The sequence below is a fragment of the Microtus ochrogaster genome, chromosome 1 (assembly GCF_000317375.1).
Source record: "Microtus ochrogaster isolate Prairie Vole_2 chromosome 1, MicOch1.0, whole genome shotgun sequence".
Classification (NCBI taxonomy): domain Eukaryota; kingdom Metazoa; phylum Chordata; class Mammalia; order Rodentia; family Cricetidae; genus Microtus; species Microtus ochrogaster.
This window is the reverse complement of record NC_022009.1, coordinates 41,345,568-41,368,391: the sequence shown is the minus strand read 5'-3', so window position 1 is coordinate 41,368,391 and position 22,824 is coordinate 41,345,568. Positions and strand designations below refer to the sequence as shown.

At 41.5% G+C, this 22,824-nt stretch overlaps 1 protein-coding gene across 4 annotated transcripts in view; it reads right to left on the bottom strand.

The window, feature by feature from the left end:
- Positions 1 to 22,824, bottom strand: part of Vrk1 (VRK serine/threonine kinase 1) — a 93,666-nt gene that overhangs the window by 44,322 nt on the left and 26,520 nt on the right. For 3 of the 4 annotated variants that reach the window (XM_026782228.1, XM_026782229.1, XM_005343527.3), the window contains exon 2: positions 4,835 to 4,999. In XM_026782228.1, coding sequence (XP_026638029.1) covers positions 4,835 to 4,994 — 160 coding nt within the window. In that variant the 5' untranslated portion in view covers positions 4,995 to 4,999. Of the gene's footprint in view, positions 1 to 4,834; positions 5,000 to 11,940; positions 11,959 to 22,824 lie in introns of those variants that run through there. The other variant, XM_013351043.2, reaches the window with a different exon arrangement.

Here is a 22,824-nt window from a genome sequence, read left to right as displayed (position 1 = left end):
TAGAAACACTCACTCAGTGAAGAAGAGCTCTGAGCTCCCTAAGAACAGCCCCAGGGAGTAGCACTTAGATGCTGAATTAGGAATAAGGCAGGTTCAGAATCTTTAACAAACATCAAAATGAAGATAGCATCCCAGTACTACTGCACACTCCAGTGAGAAGAGACACAATGTTTCTCCACAACACACGCACACACTATGCCAGACACAAAGAAGACAAGAGCTATACCGTGTCAACAAGGAGGTTTACCCTGCAACTGAGAAAAGAATTCACGTGTGTGGGGGAGGCATCATGAAAGAGGATAAAGGGAATAAACATGTGCAAGCCCTGCCCAAAGCTCAGCTTTGTAAAAGGAAAGCAACAAGCTCTGTGTAAAACCAAAATGGAGAGAGATTCAATGCTTCCAAGTTCAGACGTTATACACAATTGCTACCACACCGGGCAGCTTCAATGTATAAGTGTACACAGCAATCAAGGCATCAATCTTGAAGCAAATCCTCCTTCTCTACACAGAGAGCAAAGTCCTAAGTCACAGATTGTTAAGTATTAAAAATACTCAAATCCAAGAACACAGCAGAACCATCATCTACCATGACCAAGTCGGCTTCATCCCACAGATGCAGGGATGGTTCAACATATGAAAATCTGTCAACGTAATCCACCACATAAACAAGCTGAAAAATAAAAACCACATGATCATCTCATTAGATGCCAAAAAAGCTTTTGACAAAATACAACATCCCTTCATGATAAAGGTCTTGGAGAGAGCAGGGATACAAGGAACATACCTAAACATAATAAAGGCAATATACAGCAAGCCAACAGCAAACATCAAACTAAATGGAGATAAACTCCAAGCGATCCCACTGAAATCAGGAACAAGACAAGGTTGTCTACTCTCTCCATATCTATTCAATATAGTTCTTGAGGTCCTAGCTAGAGCAATAAGACACCAAAGGGAGATCAAGGGGATACAAATTGGAAAAGAAGTCAAACTCTCACTGTTTGCTGATGATATAATAGTTTATACAAGTGATCCCAAAAATTCTACCAAGGAACTTCTACATCTCATAAACACTTTCAGCAATGTAGCAGGATACAAGATTAACTCAAAAAAATCAGTAGCCCTCCTGTACACAGATAAAAGGGCTGGGGAAGAAATCAGAGAATCAAAATCTTTCACAATAGCCACAAATAGCATAAGATATCTTGGAGTAACTCTAACCAAACAAGTGGAAGACTTGTATGACAAGAACTTTAAATCTTTGAAGAAAGAAATGGAAAAATCTCCCATGCTCTTGGGTAGACAGAATTAACATAGTAAAAATGGCACTCTTTCCAAAAGCAATTTACAGATTCAACACAATGCCCATAAAAATCCCAGCAAAATTCTTCAAAGACTTCGAAAGAACAGTACTCAACTTCATATGGAAAAGCAAAAAACCCAGGATAGCCAAAACAATCCCGTACAATAAAAGAACTTCTGGAGGCATCACAATCCCTGACTTCAAACTCTACTACAGAGCTGGAGTACTGAAAACAGCCTGGTACTGGTATAAGAACAGACAGGAGGACCAGTGGAACTGAATAGAAGACCTGGATATCAATCCACACATCTTCAAACACCTGATTTTTGATCAAGAAGCAAAAAATATAAAATGGGAAAAAAAGCATATTTAACAAGTGGTGCTGGCATAACTGAATATCAACATGTAGAAGAATGAAAATAGACCCATATCTATCTCGATGCACAAAATTTAACTCCAAACGGATCAAAGACCTCAACATAAAGCCAACCACACTAAACCTTATAGAAGAGAAAGTGGGAAGTGCACTTGAACTCACTGGCACAGGGAACCACTTCCTAAATATAACCCCAGCAACACAGACACTGAGAGAAACAATTAATAAATGGGACCTCCTGAAACTGAAAAGCTTCTGTAAAGCAAAGGACACGGTCAACAAGAAGACAAAACGACAGCCTACAGAATGGGAAAAGATCTTCACTAACCCTACATCAGACAGAGGTCTGATCTCCAAAATATACAAAGAACTCAAGAAACTGGACACCAAAAGAACACATAATCCAATAAAAAAATATAGAATACAGACCTAAACAGAGAACTCTCAACAGAGGAATCTAAAATAGCTGAAAGACACTTAAGGAAATGTTCAACATCCTTACTCATCAGAGAAATGCAAATCAAAACAACTCTGAGATCCCATCTTACACCTGTAACAATGGCCAAGATCAAAAACACTGATGACAACTTATGCTGGACAGGTTGTGGGGTAAAGGGAACACTTCTGCATTGCTGGTGGGAATGCAAGCTGGTACAGCCCCTTTGGATGTCAGTGTGGCGATTTCTCAGAAAATTGGGAAACAACCTTCCTCAAGACCCAGTAATACCACTATTGGGTATATATCCAAAGGATGCTCAATCATACCACAAGGACATATGCTCAACTATGTTCATAGCAGCTTTGTTTGTCATAGCCAGAACCTAGAAACAACCTAAATGCCCTTCGACCGAAGAATGGATAAGGAAAATGTGGTACATTTACGCAATGGAGTACTACAAAGCAGAAAAAAATAACGACATCTTGAATTTTGCAGGAAAATGGATGGAGCTAGAAAACATTATTTTTAGTGAGGTAACAGACACAGAAAGACAATTATCACATGTACTCACTGATAGGTGGTTTTTAAACATAAAGCAAAGAAAGCCAGCCTACAAACCATTACACAACAATAAGGACACTAAGAGAGACTTACATAGATCAAATCTACATGGGAAGTAGAAAGTAGAAAAAGACAAGATCTCCTGAGTAAACTGAAAGCATGGGAACCTTGGGGGAGGGCTGAAGTGGGGAGGGGAGGGGAGGGGAGATCTCAATAGTATCAATAAAAAAAGTATTAAAAATACTAACAACTTGATGTCACATTCTAATGATAGAAATAAAACATCAAGCATACACACAAAGCAAGTTCCAAACTCACAAAAGTCATAAAAGCAAGGACACTGAAATAGAAACAATACTATGCAGTAATGAAGAGCACAGGGTAGCATGGTGGCTCAAGCAGAGACTTTAGGGAGATGAAATGAACAACCTACTTAGCAACACGTTTCTGTTATTGAACTCTAAAGTCCTGCAGTGACCACAGCACCTCCTCAGAGGAGGAAGCTTGAAATACATTATTTGGCTGCTATGATTAATGTAATTGAATGAGGAGCAAGTGACCCCATAAAAGGCTGCAGCATACAGAGCTGATGGTAAGTTCTAGAAATTTTAGGAAGTAGGACACAGCTGGAGAAGACAGTGGTAGGACACAGTGATAGAAGCCAGCAGGGGAATCTTGCCCTGGTGCCTTCTACTTCCAGTGCATCAGAGGAGACTCTCTTGTCACATGTGCCTGCCATCATGAGACTCTGCCCAAACACATGGAAACACAGGGGCATGGGGCCAAACAGCATGGACTGAACTACAATGGCAGTGTTTGCTGTCACACACTCCCAACCCCCAAGGGTTATTTTATCACAACAAAGTGATCATTTCATGAACAGCTATGTTTTCGTGTTTTATGAGAACTTTCACCTTACATAAATATAGCCTACTTCATTGGGACAGCTCTGGTTCTAAACAAACCAGAGTAGCAGCGTATGCTTTTCCAAAGGCAAGTACGATCTCCATCAGGAGGCTTGGACACAAGATAGGGTACCAAAGAGCTGTTTGTAAGCTGTTTCATAAGCCCAAGGGCAGAGCAGAGCTCCCAGTCACGGAAGTAAAGCAGGGTCAGCCCAGTGTGGTTCTCAAACCTCAGTATGCACCCAGCCACCTAAAGAGCTATTCAAACAGCTCCGCAGGCCTTCCGCAGGCCTTCCGCAGGCCTTCCCCAGTCTCTGAACCATGGGTAGGTGGGGTACGAGAATGGCAATGCTAACAAGTTTCCAGGCGATATCAACCTTCACTGTAGTACTGACACTCCTAGTCAGATGTTGCTGGAAAGGGACAAAAATTAAGTTTTCATTTTATAGTAACTACTTGAAAGAAAACCACTTAAGTAGCTACATTTTATAGATCTTTACAGTTGTGGGTTTTTAAAAATGTCTATAGATTTCATTTTATGTAAACTGTTCTAAACTGAAACTGTTATGGCTAGAGTGATGGCTCAATTGTTAGAAGTCCTGGTTGCTACTCCAGGGGACTGGAGCTCGATTCCTACCATCCATGGTGGCTCACAGCCATATGTAACTCTAATCCCTTCTTCTAGCCTGTGCCAGAAATAAATAATGTCTAAAAGTTCTGTAGAACTGGAGTTATAGACAGCTGTGAGCTGTCATGTAGATGCTGGGAATTGAACCCGGGTCCTCTAGAAGAGCAGTCAGGGCTCTGAACCAATGAGCCATCTCTCCAGCCCCAGGTAAACCATTTTTAATGTTGATAATTCAGTAAACTCACAGAAGTTCAGGATTCTAACTTGGTCTCCAACTATCCCAAGATAAGCACGCTAACTAATAGAACTAGCATAGGTCAAGTCTAATATGGAGGAAAAAGGATGGATACACCTTTCCAGTCTCAAGATAACTTAGACTGTGTAGAAATCCTAAGACTCTTAGGATATTGTGTTTACCAGTAACAATTGTCATAGCATTTTAATTTTTTCTATAATAAAATGAGCCATCTTCTATTTATATACCAGAGGTGATCTTATGATCAACCACACAATCTCAATGCAGATAATCAACAGAACCTTGCAATAGCTTAAATGAGAAACTATTTCATAAGAAACATTTGAGTCTTTATACTGATGACTAGTAATCACCATACACTTACCAAGATATATGCAGCCAAAGCCACCCTGGCCAATGGGCAGTCCTAGTTTCCATTCTTTTTTAGACATGTCGGTTATGATCTCCCCAGCAGCAAACTGCTCTGCAAGGCGCCTCTTTGCAGGACCCTGTCTTCCAGCCTGAGCTGCTTTTGCACGTGGCATTTTCTCTGTAATAAACAAAGCAATTTTGCTCACAATCATAACCTTAGTAGTGTTCAAAACATTCCCCTACAGAAGGCTTCTACTCAGCAAGGAGTGCCCAAGACTAAAGAGAAGGATGTCTACTAATTCTGGTCTGTAACAGCTAGGATCCTATTTGATTGTCACTAAGTATGAATAGGAAATCATAAATATAATGCAATTATGGAAAGCACCTTAAGTTCCAGTGGCATACCATCTGTAACTAAAATACTACTTAGTAACAACAAAACAAGAACTGTTTTATGCAACTGAGGGAAGACATGCAATTAGAATGCACAACACCTCATAATGCAGCCAAGAGATCCTAAGTAGTAGGGAAGCGCTAAATCCAAGCACAGACTACAATCCCAATTAGGTACGCCCAAGGGGGAAGGACAGGACATTTGTGGCACTAGAGTAGGTGCTGAGTAGGAACGCTGCACCAGCACCATTTACACGAGGACAGAGGCTCAGCAGAGAAGTGGTACACACTACCAGCTAGCTCCACAAAGTCTCCACCATCCAATGTGTCCCTTCTCCCTGGGCATCCTAGAAAAGCAGCTCGCTCACTTTTGTCACCAGCACAAGTGTAACAGAATGTCCTGGGGAAACAGTTTTACTGGGGAAGAGCATGACTGCACCCCAAGGATGTAACTGGCTAGATGGGAAGTCCTGATCAAAGCTTATCTCCCTAGGCTTCAAATGCACTCAGGTATAAGTCACTGCATAACCTACAATTTTCTGTACATACATAAAGGTAAGTTGCATGACTTCAAGTCTTCTTTCTATAAATATTAACTCAAAGGTTTCCCTAAAAACACCAGAAGACAAAGCAGAGAGATGGGAGTGACTGAAAAGCCTGGCCTGCAACACTTAGAATGCTATTTCAAATGGGGTCTGTTAAGATGCCACATTCTGAACCCAGATATACTAAACACACTTTTTTTTTTTTTTTTTTTTGTTTTTTCGAGACAGGGTTTCTCTGTGGCTTTGGAGCCTGTCCTGGAACTAGCTCTGTAGACCAGGCTAGTCTCGAACTCACAGAGATCCGCCTGCCTCTGCCTCCCGAGTGCTGGGATTAAAGGCGTGCACCATCATCACTCGGCCCTAAACACACTTTATTAAAAGATTTGTTTTCTTGAGATTGGAGTGATGGCTCGGTGGTTAAGAGCACTGGCTGCTCTTGAGATGTTCCAGGTTCAATTACCAGCATCTACATGGTGGCTCACCATCATCTATAACTCTAGTCCCAGGGAATTCCACACCCTCTTCTGGCTTTCTCAGGAACTAGGCGTGCACATGGTGTAGCAAAATGCCCAGATACACAAAATAAAAATAAGCAGGAAAAAAAACAACAGTGCTTTATTTTCTTATTTTTTAAATCATGTATATAGAATGTCTGTGTGGGTGTCTGAGGAGGCCAGGAGAAGAGATCCTTGGAGCTGGAGTTACAGGTTGTTGTGAGTCACCTGACATGGGTGCTAGAAACCAAACTCAGGTCCTTTGCACCAACAGTATTTGCTCTCAAACTGCTAGATTATCTCCCTAACCCTAGCCCCCACCCTCAACACACAGAGTATTAGACTGAAAAATTTCAGCAAATGAAACTATCACTACACATGCATGAATTCCATATATGCAAATAGGAATGTGATAGTTAATCCTGGTTGTCAACTACATCTGGAATCAAGTAAAACTGAAGCAGCTCAACCTGGCACACTATGAAGGGCTTTTCTTGACTGGACCGTTTGAGTTGGGAGGACCTGCTCTAAATCAGAGCCACACCTTCTGGTGACAGCCCATGTAAAAGAACATGGAAGAAGGAAGCTTTTGTTTCTGTCTGCCTGCCATTAGTATCACTGGCAAGTTCATCTACCCTGTTGCTAAGGCATTCCTTAGCTGGTATTAAAACCTACTTCTTTAGAATTCCAACTCAGACTAAAGACCAGCAGCTCTCTTAGGACTTCCCTGGAACTTCAACACCAGTCTGAAAGGGACTGCTCAGACATCCAGTCTTTTTGTTTGTTTATTTGTTTTGTTTTGTTTTATTTTTTTTTTCAAGACAGGGTTTCTCTGTAGCTTTGGAGCCTATCCTGGAACTAGCTCTTATGGACCAGGCTGGTCTCGACTCACAGAGACCTGCCTGCTTCTGCCTCCTGAGTGCTGAGATTAAAGACATGTGCTACCACTACCCAGCTTCATCCAGTCTTTTCTTTTCCATCAGGAGACAGTCACTGCTGAACTACTAGGACCACAGCCTCCCCCTATATACATCATTGTACCAGTCCTGTTCCTTTAGAAAACCCTAGTGTAGATACTTTATTAACTGATGGGGACATCTTTAAACCTAACTTTTCCCTAAAAATCACTGTGCATTTTCCCAAATTTCTACCTTCTCTAAGGTGAAAATCATCTTCAAAGCAAAGAAACTTGGTGCTGGCACTTCCTCAGACCAGTTCTCTCAAGGTGCTTTTAATCTGTGCCGAAATCTTGCCCAGCAAAATCTTGGTAACAGCCACAGCAACCAGGACTCAAAACACTGAGAAGAGATTAACTTCTGTGCCTGGGTGGCAACTCCACCAGAAGAATGAACTCGAACACACAGCAGTCTCCAGCATTAACATGATTTCTTCTCAACTTCATCCAGCTTTATCAAATCACAGCAATTTCCTATTTGATTATTTTCTTATAGTTGTCGAAACAGTTTTAAATGACTTTAAAACTCTCCTTTCTGTAACTCAAGTGCCTTGACAAATGGTTCTTTCTAGAATTCCTTTCTATGTGCAATAAAGATACCATACTATAAATTAAATCTGCCTCAGCATTATTTCATACAGATTTGTGGTTTAAAAAAAAAAAGGGGTGTGTGTGTGTGTGTGTGTGTGTGTGTGTGTGTGTGTTTCTCCAAATAAAACTACTGGCTCTTATTTTTAACTTTATTCTTAGGGCCAGCTATCTGGAGCTTACTGTAATAATTAAGACCAGGAATGTCACTCTTAAAACTAATTCTAGGAAACTCTGCAGCAACACTGAGCCACCCTGAATTCCCTCCCCTTCACACTCCCAAACCATACAAGAAAGCACTAGAGCAAACTCCAAACCCTAGCATACCATTCAAAGCAAAACTGGGAAATGGTTCCTGTCTCCACAACACAATGCAAGTGGATACCGACAAGACTGGTTCATACAACTCTCAAAACTTCAGAGCAGTGTATCTTACGCACACACCCGGCTCAAGAAGATGCTGCAGCTACAACCAAGTGAGCTTCACAAGGAAGACTAGGTTTTCAAGAACCCAAGACTGAACAAAAGGGAGAACAGCAAAAACGATTTGCAACTGGGAAGCCGTGCCCACTCAACTGACACCAGGAGCAAGGAGAGGAGGGTATGGGATAAACACAACATATCCTTTCAGAAAAATATTTCCTTACCCAACCCCGCCCCCCAAAAAAACTGAGCTATAGCTATTTCAAAGTAAACTAGAAGTGCCAGCTGGGTGCGGTAGTTCTGTTAACCCAGAATACTGTGTATAAATGTGGGCTGGCACACGGAGACCAGTAACCTCTCACTAATCCTTCCACAGATTATCATGTTATCCACGGGCAGACAAGGTCCAAAATTCTAAATGCAATATTCCAGAAATGATTCATAAAGTTTAATACTGAGTGCCATTCAAAGTACTGGATGCATCCAGAGCTCTCACTCTGCCCAGACGTTTGTCTAGACACCCCTTTGTCTAGTGTATGCCCACTATGTTTGCTGCCCTTCCAGAGTTATGGGAGCCATCTCAGTTACCAAAGTGACTGTGATATGCCACAGTGCTTGTGTTTAAGTGACACAGTCTAGGGCTCTCCACTACCTCACAACGCTTGGTCATTCACCACATTAATCTCATTAAGGACACAACATGCCCATCTCACAAGAAGAGATAAACGTCAGAGACACGGAAACCACAAGCACCTCTCTTATTGAACACTCTGCTGACTGCTCTGATCTTGGTTACTACCATTACTCTGACTCCACTCACCTTATAAGCTGAAGTCGGATCCATATTATATGCACTGGTCAGCAGTGTGTATAGGCTCCACTACCAGCATGGTTTCCAGGATCCACTAGGATCTTGGAATGACTCCCCTGGGCTAACAGAGGACTGCTATAATTAGGTGACAACTTTAACATATTATTCCTTTGTTCCTTAAATTCACAAATGTGAAAAGGAGACAGAAATGAGAGGTATGGTTTAAAATGCTGTACTTGAACTAGACGTAGGTGTATGACTAAAGCCTAGTGCTAAAGTCAAAAGCAAAAGGATCAAGAGTTAAGAGCCTGCCTAGGCTACAAAGACAGATGCTGCCTAAAGAAACATAACTGGGGGCTAGAGAGATGGCTCAGCAGTTAAGAGCATTGCCTGCTCTTCCAAAGGTCCTGAGTGCAATTCCCGGCAACCACATGGTGGCTCACAACCATCTGTAATGAGGTCTGGTGCCCTCTTCTGGCCTGCAGGCATATACGTAGAATGAATATTGTGATCATACATAATAAATAAATATTTTTTAAAAAAGAAACAAAACTGTATTTGAAATTACCTTTTATGAAAAACATACACACACATACACAAGCCTTCATATTTAGCAACCCCACTCACAAAAAAAGTGTAGAAACAACCAACCCTGTAACTTAATACACATATTCCCTAGCATATAAACTATATTTTTTATGGTTTGATATTTTTTTAAATTGTTTTTATTGAGTTACATATTTTTCTCTGCTCCCCTCCCATCCTCTCCCCTCCTGAATTATATTCTTGAAATACTATTTCCATTAAAAGAAACCAGCCTCAGGCTGAGAGGTCAGCCAGTAACAAACTTGCTACGAAAGCATGAAGCCCTACGTTTAACCCCTAGGATGCAGGTGAAAAGGCTGGCTGCTGTGGCATGTCTGGTCATCCCAGCACAGAGGAGACAGACATAAGTGGATCCCTGGAGCTCCCTAGGCAACCAACCTAGCCTAATTCTAGTGAGAGACCCTGTTTCAAAGAAGAAGGTGCATGGCTCCTGAGGACTAACACCCGACACGGACCTCTGACCTCGCACAAGAGCCCACAGAGCCTCTTCCTGTCATCATTAATGTCCCCTTTCTGGCATGTACTTCAGGAGGCACAGCCACCTTTGGTGAGCACTATTGTGCCAGCTCTTTCTGAGATCTAGACCCTTTACCACACTTCCTGACCCTGTTTGACCATCACAGCATTGGAAAACCCTCTTATTTTCTAGTTAAGAATAACAGGAAGTCTCCTGGTTTCTGAGAACAGGGAAACAGGGTGTGTCAATCTACTGTTGCTATGCACAAAATTTCTGAAAAGGACATTTCTTAAGCCAGGAACCCATGTTCAGGAAAATAAGAAAGCTACAAATACTTGTCTTGACGTGTTAGTGAGTGCTCTGAGGAACCGCACACTCATTTCAATTAAACAACTACATAAGTACGTTAGAGGCCTCTTCTAATAATGAAGCCAATCCCAGCATGGAGGTTTCTACTAAGGAATACACAGAATAGCCAACTTATAAGAAAGTTTGAATCTATGTAATTTCAGTACACTCCACTCAAACCTACAGCAATAACAGCCTATGCAACAGAAGGAAGAAAGCTGTTTCATCATCACATGACTGTTACATAATCTAACCGTTTCTTTTCCCTTTGATTCTAAATGAAATGCAGATGTAACTGAAAAGCACATCAAGATGCAAATCCACACTGCCCTTTACTGAAATCACCCACTGTTACATTCTATATTAGCATATTCACCAAATTTAATTGTAAACAGAGTGATTATAGTACTAAAGTTATTAAATACACAAAAGCAAGCTTGGAACCATACATATTCAAAGAGAGTTTCAGCGGCAGATCAACTTTTATTTCTGAAACAATACCCTAATTAATAGTCAGTTCTGATGATAAAATGGGTCCTCAGTTTTTCAGATAACAGTCCAAAAAAGTTCCCTATGAATATTAAAATAAAGTTTTGTGAATAGATCTAAAATCTCAATGGCTATATTTATCACAATATGATACTGTATTTAGATAACTGGCATTTTTTCAAGCCCTGGATTCAAATTTGGGGTGTGTGTGTATGTGTGTGTTTTAAGCTGAAAAGTGGGTAAAAAAAAAGCTTGAATGGAACACATTAACACTTACACTCACTAAGTCATACAATTCACAGCCACACTGGGAAATCATAGCACAGTGTGATGTTCACTACACTGTATGAACTCGTAAATCTTCCCGAAAATAGGTATACATAAGCTCCTTTAGGGAGTTATATATTTTCATGAAATTTTCTTTAAAGCCATAAAGTTCTCTGACCCGTATCATACTGTACAGAGCACATTCCATCCAGAAGAACTTAAAGCCTTTCTATTACCACGGTACCAACACCTCTGCACTAGCCTTCCTCCCACATGCTTCCTGTACATCCTTATTGAAATTGTTCCCTTTCTCAAAGCGGCTAGTGAAGTAGACTCTGTGCCTCTTCAGCGTACAGCAAATCCTCCCTGTGTATATAAACTCCCCAGATGCAGAAACAATCTTCTCTACAATACCTATTGTATTGTATTCTCTATTGTACTCTGCAAGAACTAAACAAATTTCTACAAACAGTAAAATGTTCTGGTTGCTTTTCCTATGCAAGTTCCTAAGCCCAGCTCACTGCACACAGCAGACTGCAGTGGGTGGCAGCAATCCTTTCAAAGGCTCAGCCACTGCTCTCTAAAATGACTAATGTCAAATCCTTTGTTTTTCCTCCGAAATCCCAATTGCCCTTTCTAAACAGTAATTCTCAGCAAATGATGCAACAGCCTAGTATAAGAGAACACAAGTTTCAGAAAGAAAACCCCTTTCTTTCTAAGACACAAGTACATAAACCACTTACACCACGTCCAACTTGCTGTCCAGATCTGGCCTCTCCTGTCACAACAGATGAAGTCCTTCCATTCCCTCCAGCTCACCTTCAACCTGGAACCTTCAATAAGTAAGTCTTCCATATGTGGTTTTATTGGAACCCTGTGCTGTGAGACGACCAGAGTCAGAGAGAGGAGTGGGTAGAAGGCTGGCTATGTTCAAAGGGTGCCTGGAAACAGTGCTGTGTGCTTAGGAACACATCATGAGAGATGATGGAAAGATAGATGTATGTGGATCTTGGATGTGAAGGTTACTGACAAACTTAGCAAGAGTAGAACAGTTCTCTGAATACCTAGGTCAGAAAGAACTTCCCACTGGCCTAGTTCTTAGCACATTTTTCAACGTTGTGCTGCCTTTTTGGTAATATGTATGAATTCATTTTCAACATATAGTCCATCTGTTATGGTTTAAATAAAATGCTGCAGGTCCCCGAACTGGCTGCAGCAGGCAGTGAACCATGAGACCATGCCGCAGATCTCCATAGTAGTGGAGGGCAGCAGGTCCCAAGAACAGCCAATCCCAGGCAGGGATGGTGCAGTTCCCCAAGTGGCTGCAGTGGGCCACAAGTCCCAGTCAAGGAGCCACACAGTGGACAAGAGACAGAGACATGGATAGGCATACCATGCAGAGTAAGGTTGGATATTTATTTAGTGGGTTATGCAGGGGAGAGGGGAGAAGGGAAGAAGATCAGAGAGAAAGGGGGAGAGAGAGAGAGAGAGAGAGAGAGAGAGAGAAGAGGAGAGGGGAAAGTGGGGAGAAGGGAGAAACAGAAGCTGCCTGGGGGGGCAGGGACTCAGGCTGGAAGCTGAAGATCAGTTTGTCTGGGGGGCAGTTGGGGGGAGTGGCTTGTTTCTTAAAGAGACAGAGCAGACCATTACACCATCTATAAAATAAATATAAACAATCTTGAACCCAAAGTCATAAATGTTTCATAGTGTCACTGTCACAAGTCACACTGAGGTGGGAATGAGTTTATAAGGGATCAACTTCCACTCATAAAAAGCAGAACAAAGTCACCAGTTTTAACTGGACAGTGTTACCACAATGATGACCTTTACAGCATACGCCCACCTGAAGTTAAAATGAAGAATATTGCTGCTGTTCTATCCTTTGTCTGTGCAGTCTTAAGTGACAGCTGTCCTTGCTGCAGCACTGACAGCACACTGTGCCAGAAAACAAACCACAATCTTTTTAAGAATTAAGTGCTAGAGCCGGGCGGCTGTGGCGCACACCTTTAATCCCAGCAGAAGCAGGCAGATCTCTGTGTGTTCAAGGCCAGCCTGGTCTACAAGAGCTAGTTCCAGGACAGGCTCCAAAGCTACAGAGAAACACTATCTTGAAAGAGAGAGAGAGAGAGAGAGAGACAGAGACAGAGACAGAGAGACAGAGACAGAGAGAGACAGAGACAGAGAGACAGAGAGAGAGAGACAGAGACAGAGAGAGAGAGAGAGAGAATATTAAGTGCTAGGCTTGCTAATCTACATTCAGTGCTGTTCTGTTCATGAAAGCCAAAAAGTGGAAACATTCTAGATGTATCGGTGGGTAAATGGATAAAGAAAAGGTAGTAGGTACACTTGCACAATGGAATCTTACTCAGCTGTTAAAAAAAAAAAATCATGACATTCACAGGTAAATAGCTCCATAGCTAGAAAAAAAATCATCTTGAGTGAGGTAACCCACACCCCAAGGGCAAACACGGTATGCACTAGCTTATATGTAAATGTTAGCTTTTAAGGGTTCCATAACCAAATAACCACAGAAGTTATAGTATATGAGACTGAGGGGCAGAGGTCTCCCAAGGAAAAAGAAGCAGATTATGGATGAATGGATGGGTAAGGAGGGACTGGAACAGGAAGATTAAGCAGAAAAGGAAAGAAACGAGAGAAGGGAGGGATGGAAAGATGAGGAGGGACAGCTAACACTAAAGGCTGTATGAGAAGTCATAGGGAAACCCACTACAGTAGAAGCTTCTGAAAGTGCATACATACATGAAAGAAACAGAAATGGAATAATCACATAACCAGGGAGAGAAAGTCCCAGTCAGACGTCTCTCGCCACCAAGTGAAACCTCCAGTGATAGGAATGCGTTACATCTAATTGAGTTGCTGGCCAAAGTGGTTCATGGAAACCACCAAACAACCCAAGCTATTGCCAAGGCAATTGGTTGCTCTCCACAAACTGATGGTCAGGCCCTATGGTTGAAGACAAAACCTGTATAACTCATCAAACATGGAGAAATCAAGTGATACCTACCTAGAGCCATTACCCCTACTGGAAGGTACTCTGCAAGACAGCGGAGGAGAAAGGGAAAACACCAACCCAGCTACAAACCCTCTGCTCTACAATGGAGACCCACCTGCATCATACGCTGGTGTAAGGGTGGTACAGCGTTGTGGGAGTAACCAACCACTATCTTACGGGATTTAAGGCCCACTCCACAAAAAGAAACCCATGCTTGACATTGCTCAGGTGACCAAGAAGAACCTGAAACTAGATAAACCTTGGACCTAGGGGAAAACCAAATCTACTACTATGCTAAAGGAACGTAACAGTAACATTACTTTTAACACCATTCTTCTATACTCAGATCAGTGCCTTGCTCAGCCATCATCAGAGAAGCTTCCTCCTGCAGCAGATGGGAACAAACACAGAGACCTGCAACTGGAAAATGGTCAGAGAATGAAGACCTCAAAACAGTCAGTTCTAAAGACTGTCATCAAATCCCTCCATCAGGGTCAGGTTACTTTGTGGAAGATGAAGGAGAAAGTCTGTAAGAGCAGGGATGGAGGACACCAAGGAAACAAAAACATCCACACAACAGGACTGACACACATACAAATGCAGAGGCTGTGGTAACATGCACTGGGCCTGCACAGGTCTAAGCCAAATGGGTCCCAGTGCTGATAAGGGGGAGTGGACACAAGTCCCGATCCCAACTAAGCTTGACTTTTAGGCAGAATAACTTTACTTTTTTAACTGAATAACTTGGTGGGTTTTGTTTGTTTTTGTTTTAACTCTATATAAGCTACCCTCCCCTTAAAAAACAAGTCTGCAGTGTCAAGCAGGAGCAGTTGATAACAGTAACAGGCAGCCTAAGCATGCTCGTCACCTCTTAGTCTGGGTATCTAAGTTCTATAAGGAAAGCAAATCAGCTGACCAAGAAACACCAAATAAGCCCAAGGATTCCAAAGCATGGGAAACTGAAAGGCCAGAAAACCAAAACCAAATAGAACACAACCTCTGGCCTCAGTAAGCTATGGCTGGCTTCATGCAGACATCAGTTAGAATTCAGCACCATTCCACCAGCTTCAGGGAAGAGCCAACAATCTTCCAGGTAAGAGACATTTCTAAACCTTTGACAGAACTGTTTATTAAAGACAATGGGCAGCTGCAGACAGCCATGAGATCAAATCTTGCCCAGGGCATGGAGAAAAGTGGTACATCTTCCCATGATGCAAGTTCTCAGAGGCTGCATTTGTTTTTTTTGTTTTTTTTTAAAGGATTGATTTATTTATTGTGTATACAGTATTCTGTCTACATGCATGCCTACAGGCCAGAAGAAGGCACCAGATCTCATTACAGATGGTTGTAAGCCACCACATAGTTGCTGGGAATTGAACTCAAGAACTTTAGATGAGCAGGCAGTGCTCTTAATCACTGAGCCACCTCTCCAGCCCCCGTCACAGTCTTTTTAGCTATGCTGGAATTCCTAGGCTACCTTCTACAAAATAACTATATTGCTGATAGAGGCTGCAGTGGTTATGAGGAGGTAATACGCACAATAATAATGACAGCACCAAGCAATTTCCTAATATTCTGTGAACACAAAACTTTAAGTTTGAATTCTAATTTGGGAAATGAACAATAAAACATCACAAGCAAACAATTGCACATTAGTGCAAAGAATAACACAGGCTGAAGACAGCAGCAGAATTATACTGAAAAGTCAGGAAGGACATCTAGGTTATATCTGAGTTTAGAAACATAGTTACAAACACAGGAATCTCCTCTAAGTAGGGAATCTCAATTCTAGCTTTCACTTTAGGATTTTTCCTAAAAAAATTATGTGTATGGGTATTTAGTCTGCACTGTGTACACTTCTGGTGCCCCTGGAGTCCAGAAAAGAGCATTTGGTCGCCTGGAACTGAGGTATAGATGGTTGTGAGCTGCTCTATAGGGGCAGGGACTTAACCAAGTCCTCTGGAGCAACAGCCAGTGCTCCTAACCACTGAGTGGTCTCCCCAGGCCACAGAGGCTGCATTTGTGAGACTTTCTGCTGTGCGTCACTTTGTTCATTTTCAGTGCACTGCTCTGGTACCCACAAATGACTGCACCAGAAGGCTTCAATAAAAGACCCCTTGAGGCTGGAGAGATGGCTCAGTGGTAAGAGTACCTGGGTTCAATTCCCAGCACCTATATCCCAACTCACCATTGTGTGTAACTCCAGCTCCAAGGGATCTGACACCCTCACACAGATACACATGTAGGCAAAAACACCAATTCATAGAAGAGAAAAATAAATAATTTTTTAAAGAATTTAAAAATAAAATATTTTTTAAAAAGTAATAAAGACTCCCTCTGTGGCATCTTAAAAATTGGGTTTAAAATACATATAAATTACTGAGTGAATGATTCAGGTAAAACCAAAACCATGTTTTTCCCCACCTCATCATATCCACAGCCCCACTGGCTCATATGTACTTGAAACTTCTTGGGGATTGAGTAATTTAATTACTTGTTTCAGAAGAAATGGCATAGTTAAGTCAGCAAAGAACTCCCTCACTCCTTTTGCTAAACTTTATCAGGAACAATCTGAAAGCAACATATCTAGACACAATTCTCTCACAAGTAAGCAAGCTAATCAGAAGCCGGCAGATACCTCTGAGCAGTGCTCCCAGACATGTAAAAGTCACACACAGAGACTGAGTTCAAAGAGCCACAAGCTACCAACAGGGTTTGTTCTCACAAATGTACAACTGAGACAAACCTGTAAGAATCGTCAGTAAAGCCAGGCAAGGTGGCTACACCTTTAATCCCAGCACTTGGGAGGCTGGGACAGGCTGAGAGTTCGAGGCCAGCTTGGTCTACAGAGCAAGTTCCAGAACAGCCAGAACTACACAGAAAAACCCTGTCTCAAAACTCCCCATCACCCCCACAAAAAAGAAATTCTCAGTAATGATTAAAAAAAGGGAGGGAGGGAGGGAAGGAGGGAAGGAGAGAAGGAGGGAAAGGAAGAGAGAAAGGAAAGAAAAAGAGAAGAGAAGAGAAGAAAAGAAGAAAAGAAAAGAAAAGAAAAGAAAAGAAAAGAAAAGAAAAGAAAAGAAAAGAGAAAAGCACTGATTACCAATACTATCTGACATAAAAACCCACAGTACAGGAAAGCACTGGGATCCCATTGGGGCACAAGACAGTGTTCTAGTTTTAGGGGAGACTTACTCATATCAATCAAAGGACAGCAAATATCCATGGCTAGATGGTATCTTTTGTAACATAAACCAAGTGAGTATCAAACTGCAACTACAGAAGGAAGCTCTGGAGCTGACAATCTCGGAACGTCATAGATTTCTTCCTGAAAGCACTAAGCTGAGCAAACTGTGATGGGTCTTCAACGACTGTCACACCTACTGTGCTTCACACCTAAGCTGGGAAGAGCTAGGTGACACTCACACTGCAAATCCTGGGAAAGGGAAGTGGGTATCGGCAGAAGAAAAAAGGTTTTCTAGTCCTATTTTTCACTTGTATTAGAAAATTAACATTAGACTATAAAAATTTTGTAAAAAAATATTTAAAATGTAGTATATATATTTCAACTTAACCTATTTCTAAAAATTAACAGCAGAACTCATATTTAATTGGGAACACACGCCATATAAGCCACCTCCTTGCAACCACTTTCCCCTCAGAGGGAAGACTTCTGCCAGGCCTGTACATGCACTTCTCCTTCTAAGTTGATGCATGCAGTAGATAATCTACCCAGAGAAGCCTACAGGTTTCCCAGAACAACCCCCCAGTGAGGAGGCCACTGCAGAAGCACAACTGTCCAATGCTCCATTCTTCACAGGGGCAGGGTGGGAAAGGGCAAGCTTGAGATGCTGCCTTCAGGGAGGAGCCCTACTCCTTATCTTAACCCAAGGGAAAATGTTAAAATGTTTGTTTGGGGGAAGTAAATGCTAAACCTTCTTGACAATTAGTTAGCTACTCAATATTACTAATACGGGTCTACAGCAGAAAAAAAAATTACTAGTACGTTACAAAGTATTTAACTTTTAAAAAAGAACTCAGATGTGTTACACCTTTCCTGAACCTTCCTGTAAACTCTGTCCACAGCTATTCCTCTGGGGAATCCTGGTTAAATCTAACAATATCTTCCCAGAAGAGCTACTGAGCATTTGTCCTGATACAGGCTGGAAGCCCAGCTCTAAAGAGGATATCCTCAAATATGCTAGGAAAATGAAAACGTCTATACAATGAAAATGTGCTGGAGTCGTTTAAAACATCATGAAAACATGAAAGAACTTTTCAGTCTTTGAAAAAAAGCTTTGCATAAGAAACACACAAAAACACTTAAGCCATAAAGAAAAATAATAAATTGACAAAATAAAAATGGAAATTCAACCACAGGTTATAAAAAACAAAAGGAAAAGCACCATGAACTCAAAAGACAAATGAAAACTATCTGCAAAACATGACAAAAGGTTTGTTTCGCATTACTGAAAGAACCCTTTAAATTATAAGGAAAAGTAGACAAAAGCCAACAAAGAAGAGAAAAGAAGTGACAAGGACAGGCGGATTCACAGAAGCAGCACACCTGGCTTTAACAGCAGCTTCCTACAGGAATTTCAGAACTGATGAGCTGCACAGTGACACAGTTCGGAGCCACACGATACTCACCCCTGCAACAGCTGTCAACACAGGGTCTACTCCACCAGCCCCTCCTAAAACCATCTTACAGCAGATATCATAGAACTTCATATGAAACATCCACCATCTATCATTACCTAACAAAATTAATCATTTCTCAACAACATCAAGTAAGAATTCCAGTCTCCCCAGTCTCCAAAGGATTCATTTTACATGAGGACTCTGCTATTCAGGACCCAAAAGCAAATCCTGATCTGAGTGCCACCTCCCTATGCCTTCCCTCACCCTCTGCTATCTGTCTTGTAAATTTGAATTTGTTAAAGGTGACCCTATAAGGTTCCTGTAGTTTTTTTTGTTTTGGATGCTGTACTTAAATTGTGCTTTCTCGGGTGCTGCCATTCACTGCCAAAGGCTACCATGAACACACAGCAGCTAAAGTAAGTTACCACCCCTTGCAGTAGGGGCACAGTAAGTACAGACAAAAGTTACTGGAGTCTCAGGACTTGGCACTGGTTCGGTAACTGGGGACAGAAGAGTCTCTCCAGTGGCTGCTGTCAGCAGAAGTGGATCAGCTCCACTACTATCTACCATGTGCAAAGCAGCAGCCATGCCCTTGGCTAGGATTTAGCCAGCAGCAGCAACCCTGGTTTTGTCTCTGCTTTAACTCCCTTCCCTTGGTGTCCCTGTGAGCAAAGGCCAGCGCTCCAGAAGCTCAGGAATGCTCTTTCATTTTTGAACACGACAATCTGGAGCATGCAACACACATGCACCTAAGGTAGCTATAAATGTGACCCAAAACAAAATCACAAACTTCCTTAAAACATAAGATTTCTTTGTAACTCAACTGAGTGGTTCTCCAGCATGAACTCTGTAGATAACAACAGTGTCTCAATACAAAGTGTGTCACACTGCCAAACTATAAAAGTCCTTCAAGTTGCCAACATGCCCTTTTGAGACAAGGTCCAGAAGCCTTGGACAAGATGTTCCAGGTCCCCTTCCCCATTCCTATTCCAAACCTCAGTCACACTTCTACAGGAAACCTTGTTTCTTTTTAGCTGAACATGACTATTTGGAGGTCCAAACTTCCTGGCTGTCACTGCCCTTGATCCTAGACAGTATGTCATCACAATAATGCTACTCTACTGTCATAACACTGTATGATATGATCACTTCCAGGTCTTTTGAACAGGGAGCTACAAGCTAATTTTAAAGGAAAAGTGTATCCCAAGTTCACAATGGCATTTCTTGTTCACATTTAAATCAGTGTTCCCAGCTCCTCAGACAGCACATGAGCCTTGCTTTTCTCTTCCATTATAATCTTGCTTCCTAAATATTTATACCTAACTGTAATGGGTATGCTTTTCTCTTTGAATTTTCAAAATTCTACACAACATTTATGAGGCCAAGGACATAGGCTGAGCAAGGTAAAGTGGATTCAGGAGGACATTATTACTCTCGTTTTCTTTCCTCACAAAATAGACATTTCTCAGCGTTACTGCTAGGTAACAGGCCGAGTATATTACCTATGTGTGCTTCACCTGACTTCTTTCATTACCAATACATCCTGAATGCGTGCAGCAAACAGGCTCAATACAAATACAAATTAAAATTATTGTCAAGTTGATGGTTTCAGCTACAGATTACTCAAATTCCAAGTCAGAAAATACACTGGATTGCTAAGAGAATGAAAAAAAAAAAAAAGGTACACCAATTTGGCACTATCTATCAAATCTATAAATGATAACATCTTTGGTACCTCAGTTCACTGCTAGCAATCATCCTGTCTGTACAACTGCAGCATCCTGTAGCATAACAAATGAGCAGAAACACCATCAGCTTATATCACAGGGAACTTAGCAATGGAACACAATTTTTTTTTAATTTTTTGAGATAAGATCTCACTATGTAGCCTCAAAACTCACAGAGGCCTGCCTGCCTCTACTTCCAGTGCTGGGATTAAAGGCGTGTACCAACCGCCACTCCTGCCCAGAAAACAACTTTGGAAGTGAGGTCACTCTACTTAAACAGCTATAACGTAACCTAAAGAAAAGCTGTAAGTGAAAAGTATACATGTGTCTTTGAGCATCCTATTCACATAATGCAGACAGCCAACCGGCAAGCACTGTAGATACTGGGGTGTGTGTGACTGACAATTCCAGGAGCTTTGAATCACTGTGTCAATGTGAGCACATATAATGATTTAATAACAGAATGCCTTAGAGGGAGGAAGTTTAGTCTTCATTCTTTAAACATTTATAACTGACTTTATTGTGTATCTGCATTAATTTTTAAAGTAAGCTAATTTTAAAGAATTCTTCATAAAAAGTAAAGCTTATTAATATCAATCGTAGCTTTTCAGTGTTCCTAATCTAGAACTTGCTGATGCTTCTGCAGAGTAGAACAAGATGAATCAATCCTGCACACAGACTCAGGTCACACAACCAATGCATCAACTGTAGAATACAACTCTCACCACCTCCCCCCCCCAACACAATCATACCTTCCTGCTTTGATACTAAAGTCTAAGCCACTCTTTACAGAATACTGACTCTACCTTGAAAACAGTAATACCTCTTGAAGACTAGTAACTGAAACTGAATATTGACATAACGTTCCTACATTAGTATTATCAGTTATTTTTGTTCAATTAACCCTAAATGAGTAAAAATATGAATAACTGAATCTACAGTAGAAAGATTCAATTAACCATTAGTACAACACACAGCTCTTACATACAAATGAATGTAACTAAACCCATCACTGTTAAGTGACTACACAGCAGGCTGTATGTTGAGAGACTTACACACATTATCTCTGATTTTATAATAGCCACAAAATGTAAGTACTGCAGTAAGTGTGCATACAAGGAAACTGTTTAAGTGAAAGTAAATAATTTCCTCATGCCCTTAAACTAAGTAGCAAAGCAAACCACCTATACAAAGTGTTAACTGTTGCAAAAAGCTACTTTTCTGCCCCTTAAAGAGCATATGTTGCAGAACAAGCCCTTTGCAAAAAAATTCATCCAAAGTTGATAAAATATTCCCTTTAATGACTAACAATATACCCATACACATAAATGCCATAAAACTACTTGGGAAAACAAGAACAGACGCCATGCTGCTGCAAGAGTGAATGGTAATGACCTGGGGGATGACAAAATCGCCGCTCAGGGGCTTCAGAAAGACGCTACTTTCAAATCACATGCTTACCAGGCACAGACAGGGCTTGTGCCTGTGGCACCAGCTACTTGGAAAGCTAAAACAGAGGACTCACATGGGCCAGGAAGTGTGAGGTCAGCCTCAGTAACAACAAATTTTTATGTGTTAGTGTGTGTGCCCATGTGTCCATGTCTGTTGCCTGTGTGTGTGAATATACTGACAGAAATTTTGCTGGCAAAATAAAACTACTAGAGGATATAAAGAAAACAATTCATCAGTCAACAGTGTCCTAAGACTGTATTCCAAGAGTCAGATTCCTCAGCAGTCCACCATGGAAACAACATCATTTTTGTTTTAACATCTAAAAAGCCCTAACAAAACTGACTACTCAAAAGTCACATTAGCTTACTTACTGAAGAAAGCAGTGTTACCAGGCATGGTGCTGTCTTTCAACTCAGCACTCCAGGGGCAGAATTCAAGGTCACTGTGGTCTAGGTAGCAAGTTCTAGGCCACTAGAGCTATACAGTGAGACCCTGTCTGAACCGAGAAGGAGAGAAAGAATGAGAACAAAAGGAAGAGCCAGGAGGTGGTGGCGCACGTCTTTAATCCCAGCACTCAGGAGGCAGAGGCAGGTGGGTCTCTGTGAGTTCAAGGTCAGCCTGGTCTACGGGAGCGAGTTCCCAGGACAGGTTCTCGAAAAAAAATGTAAGAAACAAAAAAAAAAAAAAAAATGAGAACAAAAGAAAGAAAAAGAGCCGGGCGATGGTGGCGCACGCTCAGGAGGCAGAGGCAGGTGGGTCTCTGTGAGTTCAAGGTCAGCCTGGTCTACGGGAGC